At 35.1% G+C, this 13,191-nt stretch overlaps 2 protein-coding genes across 7 annotated transcripts in view; one reads left to right on the forward strand and one right to left on the reverse strand.

Moving 5' to 3' along the window:
• Window positions 1-13,191, reverse strand: part of LOC119535544 (ankyrin repeat domain-containing protein 26-like) — a 961,331-nt gene that overhangs the window by 603,696 nt on the left and 344,444 nt on the right. The gene's annotated exons all lie outside the window — the stretch shown is intronic.
• The window catches only part of YME1L1 (YME1 like 1 ATPase), a 41,793-nt gene that overhangs the window by 7,181 nt on the left and 21,421 nt on the right, over window positions 1-13,191 (forward strand). Inside the window, exons 3-7 of one of the 2 annotated variants that reach the window (XM_037837900.1) lie at window positions 3,562-3,724; window positions 5,888-5,986; window positions 9,169-9,278; window positions 10,642-10,792; window positions 11,209-11,292. In XM_037837900.1, the coding sequence (XP_037693828.1) occupies window positions 3,562-3,724; window positions 5,888-5,986; window positions 9,169-9,278; window positions 10,642-10,792; window positions 11,209-11,292 (607 nt within the window). The remainder of the gene's footprint in view (window positions 1-3,561; window positions 3,725-5,887; window positions 5,987-9,168; window positions 9,279-10,641; window positions 10,793-11,208; window positions 11,293-13,191) is intronic. The other variant, XM_037837901.1, reaches the window with a different exon arrangement.

A 13,191-nucleotide genomic window follows, 5' to 3' on the forward strand; every position in this document is an offset into this window, starting at 1 on the left:
TGTTAATAGCAGCATTATTCAGTGGCCAAAAGGTGGAAACAACCCAAGTGCCCATCGACAGATGAATGGATAAACAAAATATGGTCTCTCCATACAGTGGAATATTATTCAGCCCATAAAAAGGATTGAAGTTCTGATACATGCTACAACATGGTTGAACCTTGAAAACATTATGCTGAGTGAAATAAGCCTAACACAAAAGGGCAAATACTGTGTGATTTCAGTTATGTGAAATACTAGAATAAGCCAGATTCACAGATACAGACAATTAGAGGTTGCTAGTAGCTGAAGGAAGAAGGAATGGGGAGTTATTGCTTAAAGGGTAAAGAGTTTCTCTTTTGGGTGATGAAAAAGTTGTAGTACTGGAAGGTGGTAGCACAACATTGCAAAAATAATCAATGCCACTAAATTATACCTGTAAAATGGCAAATTTTGTGTTATATATGTTACCACAATAAAAAAATAATGAGTTGGGCTAGCAGATTTAAGGAGCTACTAATACTCCTAGGGCTGAGATAGACGATCCCAGAAAGATTTCCCCATCTCCTGGCTGAGATCCTCAACTTGTTGGAGAGGGCATAACCTTCGGTTGCTGAATGGCTGAGAAGCTGCCTTAGTGCCGTTCCAGGCAAGCTTGCTATAAATCTAGGAAGTGTGTTTCTATGGTACCATGGAGAGCTGTTCATGGGGATGTGTCTTCATGTTGAAACTCTGCTATAAAACCACCCAGTGGGGAGGTGTGGTAGTACCAGGGGAAGCTGCTGGTCATTGTGCCTTGCGGGACACAGATGGACCACCCACACCAGAACAAAAACCCTTTCCACCTCTAGTGTCTCTCTAGTGCCCTCTAATGACAGAGCTTAATATTATGCCAACTGGAAAAGGAAGAATATTTAAAGGGCCTGGGTACATTTTCAAGAAGCCTGCAAAAAGGGTGAGGTGAAACTGAGAGGCAAAAAATCGATAACTAGCACATCCATCCAGAACCCTTTTCCCTCTCAATCCCTATGCCGTTCTGTATCTTCAGATGTCTGTCAGCTATGATTTGTTATTTCCATCCTTCTTAATCAGGGCTTAGTTCAGGCTCTTATCTTTAACTTATCTATTCACCTTCTCTCTCAACCAGTCCATCTTCTTTATCCTCTTTTATCTTTGTGTAAAGCAAAACTAATCATAATATATAGACTGTAAAATCAAATTCAGACAAGGCTCTTCACAATTTGGCCACAGTCCATAGTTCTAGACCCTTCTTCCTTCACTAAACTTTCTACTACAACTCATATTTACCAGGCCCTTTCATGTGCTCCCCAGCTTTTTCTCCCATTGTTTTGTATATTAGTTGTTACCCTAGTGGAGCTTTATCTGACTTAAATATTTGCTCTGTGCTTGGTGTTCCCTCACCAGTATTTTTATATTTCTATAATATCAGTCACCACACTGTGTGTTAGTTATCTTGTTTGTTTGTACCTATTTCTCTTTATGTTCCTAAGAACTGATAACCAATAAGCTAAGGCAGTGATTCTCTTTCTTAGTTAAGAATGTGTGCAATCCCTTGTAAAGGTAACTTGAAAACCTGCTCTTGAATTTTGTAGTCTTCCGTTCAGTTATAACAATATGCTAAATGTATAAAAAAAGCACTAAGTATTTTACTTCATCATGCATTTAACTATCTTTTACTGAATACCACCACCCTAATGTGTGTTAGAATATGTAGATAAATAAAATACGTTCTCTGTCTTTGATCCTTACCATCACCCTGAGAAATAGGCAGGACATACTTCATAGTCATTTTACTAATGAGTAAGTGGATTCTGACAATACAAGTGACTTGTCAATCCAGATCTGTATAATCCAGAAATATCTCTTTGCATCAGTCATGAGTTGATACTTGTTCTGCATATTTCTATTTTCCTTCCTTGCAGTTTTAGGTGTTTTAGCCATGAGTAACATGTAATTGTTTCTTTGTCTTTGATGTCTCCCTGTCAGTGCTTGTGGACAAGAAAATAACTCACTCCTAGACAGTTTGTAGTTATGTTAAAGCTGTTTAAAGATGACTGTTTTCTTTCCTGATTTTTCATACATTTTTTAACTCAGTTTTATTGAGATATATTCACATACCCTACAATCATCCACAGTATACAATCAGTTGTTCCCAGTACCATCATATAGTTGTGCATTCATCACCAAAATAAATTTTTGTACATTTTCATTACTCCAAAAAATATATATAATAAAATGAAATAAAAATAAAAACAAGAATAAAAATACAAGTAAAGACGAATGCCCAGAACATCTTATCCCCCATCACCCCTATTATTCATTTACTTTTTGTTCACATTTTTCTACTCATCTGTCTATACACTGGATAAAGGGAATATGAGCCACAAGGTTTTCACAATAGCAGTCATACTGTATAAGCTACATAGTTATACAGTCCTCAGAATTCAAGGCTACTGGGTTGTAGTTCAACAGTTTCAGGTATTTCCTTCTATCTATTCCAGTACACTAAAAACTAAAAAAAGGATATCTATATAACGCGTAAGAATAACCTCCAGAATGACCTCTCAACTCTCTTTGAAATCTCTTGGCCACTGAAACTTTATTTTATTTCATTTTGCTTCCCCCAAGGTCAACAAGGCTTTCTCAGTCCCATGATGTCATGTCCCACGCTGCCAGGGAGATTTATACCCCTGGGAGTCATGTCTCACGGAGAGGGTAGGGCAGTGAGTTTACCTGCTCAGTTGGCTTTGAGGGAGAAGCCACATCTTTTCCACACATTTTTGACTTGTTCATTTCCTTACTAATTAGAAGTTAGATACGGGTAACTTGAAAACCTCTCAGTTTGTGGAAGGATCTCTGCAATGAGCCAGAGGAGGGAGGTCACCAGTGGTAACAGCATGTACCCTCCTTTATCTAGTAGGCTTTTGATTATAGGCTTCAGGGACAGAAAGCAGCTTTAATGCTCTGTGGGCTGGTAAAGATTATCACTGGAATGAAATTTCCCCGATTCAGAAACCTTAACATGGGTCTCAAATCATTTCCACACTATTGGAGGAAGTCCCCCTGATCTTATATAGCACACTTTTTAAGTCAGCAAGTAGTTAACTCTCCTACTTTGTCCTTATGTTTGACTTGCATTTGGTAGAATAGCTCCAGATCAAAGTACCTTATGTGGAGACAAGAAAAATAAAAAATCAAGCATTTCGCTTAATTTTGGGGAATGATAATGCTTAAATCCAGTGGTGTTGGTTTGATTGGGAAAAAAACTGATTCTTTTCCCCTTATGTATCCTCAAATGTCATCTCTTTATTTTAGGATACTATTGTCAATGTAATCTTTTACCTTTGTTAAACCTTTCTATATAATTTACATAACCAAATTCGGTAAAACTAGAACCGTAAAAATATTTGTACCACTTTTATTTTTTAAAAATCGAGAAGACAAAGGAAATCAATGCATTTGTAATATTTTAGAAATCATACTGTTTCATCTGATAAATTCTTTTTAAATTAAGTATCTTGATAATATTAATGCTTTTATGATTGGCTTAATCATTTACAGAGTGTCCTTAACTTAAGGGATCTTGGATTGTCGGAATTAAAAATTGGACAGATTGATCAACTAGTAGACAGTCTACTTCCTGGATTTTGTAAAGGCAAAAAAATTTCTTCCCATTGGCATACATCTCATATCTCTGCGCAGTCCTTCTTTGAAAATAAATATGGTAAGTTAATATTTTTGTTGCCAGTTAAACCAAGGAATTCAAATACTATTAATAACTAGTATAGTAGCCATGATTTATTAGCATTTTCTGTGGGCCAGGTTCTCTCTTTTTTTTTTTTTTTTTTTTTTTTTGGTAATTTTTTTGGGGGGGAATAATTTTAGGTTTACTGAAAAGTTGCCAAGATAGTACAGTTTCCATGTATACTTCTCCTTGCTTCCCTAATGTTGACATATTACATAATCTTGATACGTTTTTCAAAACTAAGAAATTAATATTAGTACAATACTTTTTAATGAAATTACAAACTTCATTTAGATTCCACCAAATAAAGTTTGATTTCCCCAAATCAATAGTTTTTGCGCTAGTGTCCTTCTGTTCTACGAACCAGTCTAGCATATCACATTGCATTTAGATGGGTGGGTTTTTATTTTTGTTTTTTTTTGTTTTTTGTTTTTTGTTTTTTGTTTTTTTGGACAAACATTTATTGGATTTCAGGTAACATACTAATCTCTGAGAATACATTTATGAAGACACAGACAATCACCATCTCTTCTATTACAGAATGTCTCTATATACATACTTTATTTGAGTGTTGAAACAATTTGATACTGGGCTTATACTCAGTCAGTTGAGAGGGATGTTGGCTTCATGAAGTTTCTTTCTTTATTTTTTCTTTTTGGTATGGCACTAAAATAAGGAATATTAGAGGATTATCAAAATATTTGTTTTATATGTTGGGAGAAATAGATTTTTAAAAATCAATACAAACAATTAAAGCCCAGGAATGAAAGAGCAGGTTTTTGAACAGTTTTATGACAAAAGTTTGACTTGGTGCTGCACTTTGTACAAGCTTAATTCGTTTACTAATTCTTTACTCTTCCTTTGCCTCTATTTAATAAGGGCTATAAGATAAAGAATGCAAGAGTGAGAAAAAATGAAAAGGTTTTGAACCTGGGGCTTAGTCTGAAAATCTTTCCATTTTATTACCTCTTTATGCTGTTCTGCCTCCTTCCTGAGGCCTTAGTGGTTAATGTGGGGACTTTGGAGTGGGCCAGGATCAAAATCAGCCTGCTACTGACTAACCGCAGAATTTGCTTTGTTTTCTTTAACCCACTGTTTTGTCATATAGAAAATGAGAATAAGAACTCCATATCTCATTTAGAGGAGCAAATGAACTGATGTGAATAAAGTATTTGGCCCATAGCAAGGGTCGAATAGAGTAGAATTGTTAATGCTATCATTGTTTGTTGCTGTTGCTCTTGTAGTCTGCACTCTTCCATTTCCCTTTAGGGCTCTCCTCATGCTGCCAGTTGTTCTCTAAGTTTAGGCAGGCAGAGGTATTTGGAACAAGTTTCTTGACTTGCTTGTGTAAATCTTGAGATAAACTGGAGATTTAACCACCTCTCTGGGGGACCAACTCTATGGAAATTGTAAATAAGTTTTATTTATAAACCTGGCACTGTATTCAGTAAACATTTCTGCAGCCTTTCATTGCAAAAAAAAAAAAAAAAGTTCTCTAAGGGTTCTCAGAAAAATCTTGAATCCTAATCAGGACACAGGGGTAGATGATAACCACTGTTTTTATTGTTGCTGCCAACCTTTTCCCTAGGATCACAGATATAAAATAGAATGGGGTCCAATAGTTAAGAATAACGGGAAGGATGATGACCAGGGTATTCCTGGTGTACGGTTATGGAAGGAACTTTCTTCATACCAAATGGCTCTTTAAGAGAGGAAGATAATAGCTCTGGTTTACAGTGTTCTATTACATTCTTCTTTAGAGCTTTTGGAATTGTTTTTAGGAAGTAGCAATTCCATATCTCTTTATGCACTTTACTAAAAGTAACATTAGCCTAAACATGTGTATCTTTTGCCTCTGTTGATCTGAATTTAGTTTCATTGGCAGCAATATTCATAAACAAGATTAAAAAAAATAATCTGGTAGACAGGTGACAGATAGTAAACTGATAAATAACTGTAAGATATAAGATAATTAGGTTACTAAATAGCAGTGCTTTAGATGTTATAAAAATGGAGTCATATAATGGACAAATAAAAGATGAAGCTCATATTTTGAATTTTCTGATATTTGATAAATTGATGATATTGCATATGAAATATTTTGACAATTAGAAAATCTACTTTTTTGCAATTTCCCTCCAGGTTACTTAGATATATTTAGTACTTTACGTTCCTCTTGCTTGTACAGACAACATCCAAGAACTCTTCAAAGCATTTGTTCAGATCTTCAGTACTGGCCAGGTATGAAACAACTCTATTTCTTATTTTGAAAAAATAGTACATTTATTTATGTTAAGCTAGTTTGTCTTGTTGCTATTAATGATCATGAACATTCATTTGTAGCTCACAGTAGGACTTACACAATATTTGGAGTTAGTTTTGATACCTTTGGGTAATGCTTAATCTGAAAAATACATAATAGCAGGTGATTTTTGAGTATCAGTGATAAATCTAATAGCGAATCAAACTCTAGGAAACTTCTCTACACCTCATTCAAGATAATTGACTAAGCATATTTGTTTATGCTCATTCAAGATAATTGACTAAGCATATTTGTTTATGTCTCACTTTCAAAAGCCTATAGAAATACTAAAAAAAAAATAAAATGAGAAAACAGTTAAGATAATACCAGAAAGTTTTAAAATGGGCCAGAAATTTGAGAACTTTCCATAAGGTATTAAGTTCATGATGTCAGATTGATAGCAAAATTAAGTATAAATTCATTCATATATTTTTCTAATATCAGGCTCTAGTAATAGGTTTTATGTGATAGTTATAAATGAAAAAGACAGATAAAACTCCAGGAACTTATAATAGTGCTTCCACTTCTTTCCAGTAACTATTTCAGTAGAATCCAGGAAAAAACCCTAGCCCAAACTCAGGAAGAGTAGACTGTGGGCTGTTGGCATAGTAAATAGTTGAAAGATTGTCAGAAGTGGGCCAATCACAGAGCAATTATGGCTTTAAACCTTCAAGCTACAATTAGTAAAGAACAAAACAAAACAAAAAACAACCCAGCTTTCTAATAAGAGCGTGTATCTGTGGGTGTCTGTGTGTATGTATGTTGTGAAGAGTCTCTCTCTGGAGACTCCTGGCTTGTGCCGTTATGCCAAACAGATAAAAGGCAGTACCCAGGCTACTTTGGCCTTGAATCACACAAATACTGAAGGTATCCTCACTCACCATAGTCCCTGTTTTGTAGTGTGCAGTTAAATTTACTCCTTTGCTAATATTAAGGAAAATAATCTCTAGTCAGTACTGATTGCTGTATTCTTATATATAAAAATAGATGGATTACCAAGGATCTCCACGTATTTGAAGAACACTTATAGCATGAAACAGAGGCACTGAGACAAAGACTGGTTAATGCAGAAGACAGAAGAATACTTAAGACATGTTATATCTGAATAAAACAAATCTATAATTATGCTAAAAGATATATCATTAAAGAATGTTTAAGGAATATGAGAGTGTTTTAACATTAGGTTGTCTATGTAATTCATTATTGATTAAAGAAGAAAAACTTTTATTTCAATAGACGATAAGGCATGTGATTTTAATTGCTATGCTTGTTAAAAAAACTCTTAGAAGGCTAGGAATAGACTGAGACTTTCTTAATTTCATAAGAATATCTGTCATATTCCCATCAACATGAAAAACAAAATACCTAGTATCGTGTTTTTATTCAGCATTTATTTGGAGGTTTTGAACAATGTGATTAAAATGAAAAAGAAATGACTCATATATGGATTAAAGGAGGGGCAAAATTATTACTGCAGGTGATATGATTGTTTACCAGAAAATTAACTGTAAGTCTGTTCAAATAGTAAGAGTTCAGAGTTACTACCATTTAAAAGAAATGCATAAAAATCATGCCTCAGACAGGAAGAGGTGTTGAGGAGCTGCCATCCACCAACCTTTACTAGAGCAGTTGGCCTCCCCAGGAGACAGGCCATGATAGGATCTCTACCCCTGCTTTTTTGGACCCTTTGTGCTGGGTCCACTCTGATGACGATGGCAGAGTAAGCACTTCAGTGCTTTGTCCCCAAACAGAAGCTTTGAACAACCAGTAAGAACTGGCAGAAACATCTTTCTTAAGGCTCAAGAAAACAGTTAAAGGACTGCAGTGATAGGGTTCATCAGGGAGTTGGCTTGTGCTCCCAGTGCAGATCACTGGTTCTGGTTCTGCATCGGAGCAGAGTAACTCTCGTGCACATTCTGGGAGCATGCCTGTCTGGCCTAATCTGTCCGATGGTGGCCTGAGGGACTCAGCATCCCAGAACTTGCTGTGCATTTGGAAGGCAGTTCACAGAGCTCTCCTATGGAACATTGTGGGTAAGGGCCAGATCTGGGACATACCAGAAAAAAACTTTCTAAAAAATAGACCTAAATTTGCTCAAAGAGCTAAAGAAAATCATAGACAAAGAACTAAAGAAAATAAAGAAAATGATAGATGAACCCAAAGATCATAGCAATAGAAAGGAGGAAATTATGAAAAGAATCAGAGAGAGCTGAAGACCAACAGTAACAGAAATTAAAAATCCCCTTGAGGGTACAACAGCTGATTAGCGCTGGCGGAAGACTCGGTGAACTTGAAGATAAGACAGTTGAAATTAGCAGGTCTGAAAAGCTGAGACAGAGAATCAAAAAAATTGAACAGAGCCAGTGGAACCTGTGGGACATCATCAAGCATACCAATATATGAATGTAGGAGCCCCAGAAGAAGAAGAAAGAGAGAAAGGGGCAGAGAGAATCTTCAAAGAAATATAGCTGAAAACTGCACAGATTTAATGAGAGACATCCAGGATGCTCAACACACTCTGAACAGTTTAACCCAAAGAGATCCATGCTATAGATCCATATTATACTAAAGCTATTGAACGCCAAAGATAAAGAGAATTCTGAAAACTGCAAGAGAAAAGCAACATGTTACATACAAGGGAGACTCAAAATCAGAAACTGTGGAGACAAGAAGGCAGTGGGGTTACATATTTAAAGTGCTGAAAGCAAAAATTGCCACCCAAGAATTCTACATCCAGCATAACTGTCTTTCAAAAATGAGGGAGAGATTAAGACTTACAGGTTTAACAGATTTTAATGACTTGGCTTTGAGGGGGAATTTGGACAGTTGTATCAGAGTTGTTACTCTGTTTAATTATATTGTAAAATTCCCGAACTGCTCTATTTACTTTTCCCCCTATAAGCAAGAAATAGATAAGTCTGAAGTGCTTTTTGAGTAAACAATGATAGACAAATGTAGAGTGTGTTTAAATATCATGTAAAAGGACTTGTTAAAAAATAGACTAGACTAAAAAATAGATAAGACTAAGATGTACACTTGTGGTATCAGGGTTTTGAGTCGTAGGCACATTTTTTTCTTGTAAAAATGTACAATGAGAAGTAAATGCTGTTGTTTTATTCAGTTTTCATACAGTCTCGGGGTTTTAAAACTTTGAAATCAAGGACACGGCGTCTGCAGTCCACCTCTGAAAGATTAGCAGAAACACAGCAGGTAGCACCATCTTTTGTGAAGGTAATTAGACCTTTTTTTGGTGCTTGTTCCAAAAAGCAGTAATTTTCAAGTTATTAAACAAGGGCCTTTAATACCTAATTTTTTTGTTATTGGCTAATGGATTTTTTCCTCTTCTTTCCTCTTAGGATAAGGGATTAATAATTTGTTTAATCATTAGACCAACAACTCTTCTGGATGCCAAACTTGTCTGTCCACTTGGCTGTTAGACACATCTCCCTCTAATTTTCCACTTCCAATCTACCCCTTTTTTATGTGTACTCTACATTAATTGGTAGCATCCATCCATTCACCCAAGTTAGAAACCTGGCGAATTTGTCCCATCTTCCCTCACTTCCCATGTCCATTGATAATAAAGTTCTGCTGATTGAACCTCCTAAATATTTCTTAAGATTTCTTAAATCTCCCTTTCTCTTCATCCCCAGCTCTATTGCCATAGTTAGGCAATAATCATTTCTTGCCTTGATTGGTCTAATAAACACTCATCTAGTCTGCCTCTAGTCTCCCTTCCTTCAGGCTAGTCTCTAGACTGCTGCCAACCAAGGCTTTCTGAAATGATGATCTAAGCGCATTTATTTTGAAATTCCTGATGTCATATGTAGTGTGTATCTTCATCTGGCCTCTGCCTACCATTTTTCTCTTCTCATCTTTCAATGTGCTGCCCACTCTCTATTTTCACCTTTCCTTTCTTGGCATTTTAAAGTACTGTCATAAGTTTGCTTGCAGTTTTTAAGCACTAAAGGATGTTGTTTCATGCCTCTGTGAAATTATTCATGGTATTTGTTCCCTGTGGTTTAGATTTCCCATTTTCTATAAGGCCTTTTCTGACTTCCTTAGGCAGGATTTATTTTACCACCTATCTAGTACTTGTAACATAATAATTATGTGATTTCTTAAACTTTCTTATTTAGATATCTCACCTCAGTAGCCTAAAAACTTTCAGATCAGTGGTTTATTTTTATAAATTCATAACTTACACAGGTCTGAGTATATAAAAGGTACTCAGTAAACTAATGAGAGTCTTATCTAGCAGAAACAAAGAGATGTGAGCATCAAGCCTTTAGAACCCCAAGTCAACAGATACCCTCAACTCTTTTCAATATGGTGTTCTTTCAAAGTTTGGTGTCACTTTTTTTATATTAATTGATCAATGCAGTTATGGGGTCTAGGGTTAGTTTCCCAGTCGTTGATTTCAGTAATTCATTGTTGAATCTTAATCTAATTCTTTATATTGACAATAAAAATTTAATATTCTAGAATTTTAATGAATTTTTTTGGAGATGTTCACCATATTATTATTTGTATAGCAATATTGTGTTATTATCTGTGTAGCCAACCAATACTGTTATGTTGTTTGTGAATTTAGGGGTTTCTGTTGCGGGACAGAGCGTCCGACATTGAGAGTTTGGACAAACTCATGAAAACCAAAAATATACCTGAAGCTCACCAAGATGCATTTAAAACTGGTTTTGCAGAGGGTTTTCTGAAAGCTCAAGCCCTAACACAAAAAACCAATGGTAAGTTGATTTGACACCATCTGTGTTTGAGAAGATCTGAAAGGAAGTTATTGTCCTGCATTTAAGTGATTATAATAACCTTTCTGATGATCATCCATCTTTCCATTGTTACCTGCCACTGTATTTGTAACCTAAACTGAGTGAAAGAGGAAATATCTACTGGCACTTTCACATTCTCAAGAGAGAAACCAAGCTCAAGGACAGATGCATGAGTATGTATCTAATCCCAATGGCTTCATGAACTTTTTGGTATCAGGGTGCTGAAAGGAAATAATAGCAGTTATGCAAAAGAATGCCAGGTTCCAAAGTTGCATGTGAAGAAATATGATTACGAACAGGAACCTAATAATTGGTTTTGGTTGAGTTGTCATAGCTCATTGATGTCATTTGAGTGAAAACTTTTTTTCCCCTTCCAGATTCCCTAAGGCGAACTCGTCTGTTTCTTCTTGTTCTGCTGCTGCTTGGCATTTATGGACTCTTAAAAAACCCGTTTTTATCTGGTAAAGGCTCTTTTTTATTTATCTGATTTGTTACGTTTTTTATTCTTTTAAATATTCATTTCCCTTTCATAGTCTGCCTAAGACTAAGAGAAAGAAAACATTAAGGTTATAGTTCTGTGCCCTAGGCCTTTCCTTCCTAAGTCAACATACCACAGTTTGTCTTATTTTGAAATTGTTTTTGCATAGAAGTAGATAAGTTTTAATCTGCTGTGATTGTGTACCATCTGCAGTGTCAGAGGCTTTTTATATTTACATTGTTTTATAGATTACAAGAGAAGTTCTTTCATACTATGTAAAAATGCAAGCTTTACTTGTTTTACATTTTGTTGAAATTCCAAGGATTATATTAGAATGAAAGATGTTAGTTCAATTTCTAGTAGTGGCTAATTTCCTAGATTTTTAGAAAGTGATACCTGTCCAATTATAATTAAATATATGAGATTTTTACCATAGCAACACAAATTAAAATAGTCTTCTGTTTCAAAAATAAATTAATAAATTGAGTTTTTAAAAAAAATTTAATGAGTCCCAATTAGTACTTTTTTCAGTTCATGTGTCCAAAATATAATGGTGATATCAGGTTTAAGTGGTTCCAATTAATTTTTCAATTGCAATTCAGTTTTTACCCCATGTTATCTACTTGATGTATGATTGGCTATTATGAGAGAAAAAAAGGTGATCTACAAGTTGAAAACATTGATTGACCTTGATCAGGACTTTGCCCTCGAACTTGCATGTAACCCCAAATACTTTTAAACATTTCCGTGGTATCAAACCTGGGGCAACTTTTTTAACATCCAGGAATGGCCCTTTTATATCTAGATTCAGTTGCTTGTTACTTTTCTTCCAAAGAAGAACGAATTTAGGGATGATAGGGGTGGTACCAGATAAGGCAGCAAGAAGAAATGAGCCCCTGTTATTTGTGTACATATCTTCATTTATGTTTAACATTAATCAGAGCCTTATTAAAATATGAAATGCTGCCTTCTGGTAATTACTCTGATTTTTATTCGGTCCAAGTGGTTTTACTACACATTAATTTTACACTGTTTATTAAAAAAAATTTTTTTTTTAAAGCAGTTGTGGGTTTTACAGAAAAATCATGCAGGAAGTATAAAGTTCCCATATATGACCCGCCCCCATTATATTAAGTCCATCGGTGTAGTTCCATAAAAATAACTTATGGGTGTCCTGCCTTTTGTTACTCTCTGTGTTAAGTGCTTCTTAACCCTGTATTTTTTCCTCATTTTTTCCCTTCTAAATTTCAGTCTATCCCTAAAAACAGTATTTTTGGCTTCTAAGGAAATTAGAAATTGTTCAGATTACTCATTTATAACAGCATTAGTTGGAGAGTTTTTACCTAAGGAGTAGGAGATTTAAGAAAGCTTTGTCATAATACCCCAAAGTTGACACCTTTTCTGACCTTTCTTATATTTAATTATGTCATTACTGGTACTTTATCTGACAGCAACTAGTAACAGTTGTCAGAAGAAGGCTACATGAAAAGAGAAATAATCTGTTGTCTCTTTTTTAAAAGCCTATGCCAATTTTTATGCTAGGTTTAAGGCAATGTATTTTAAAGTGTAGATCCCTGACCAACTGTATCAGAATAGATAAGGATACTTATTAAAAATGCAAACTTTCCTGCGTCCCACCTCAAACCTGCAAACCCTAAATTCTCTGCCATAGTCTGGAAGCTTGCATTTTAACACATTTCTCATGTAATTTTTATGTATAGTGACGTTTGAGAATCATTGGTTTAAGATGTCTATCAATTATATATTATAAGGTGAAGAGGAAAATAATTATTGGCTTTGATTGGCAAGTACGAAGATGTAGTTTTAATGTGACTCACATACTCCTTGAACATGGTCTTGAGATCCAGAAGACTTAGTTTCT

This window comes from Choloepus didactylus, chromosome 5 (genome assembly GCF_015220235.1).
Source record: "Choloepus didactylus isolate mChoDid1 chromosome 5, mChoDid1.pri, whole genome shotgun sequence".
Lineage (NCBI taxonomy): Eukaryota > Metazoa > Chordata > Mammalia > Pilosa > Megalonychidae > Choloepus > Choloepus didactylus.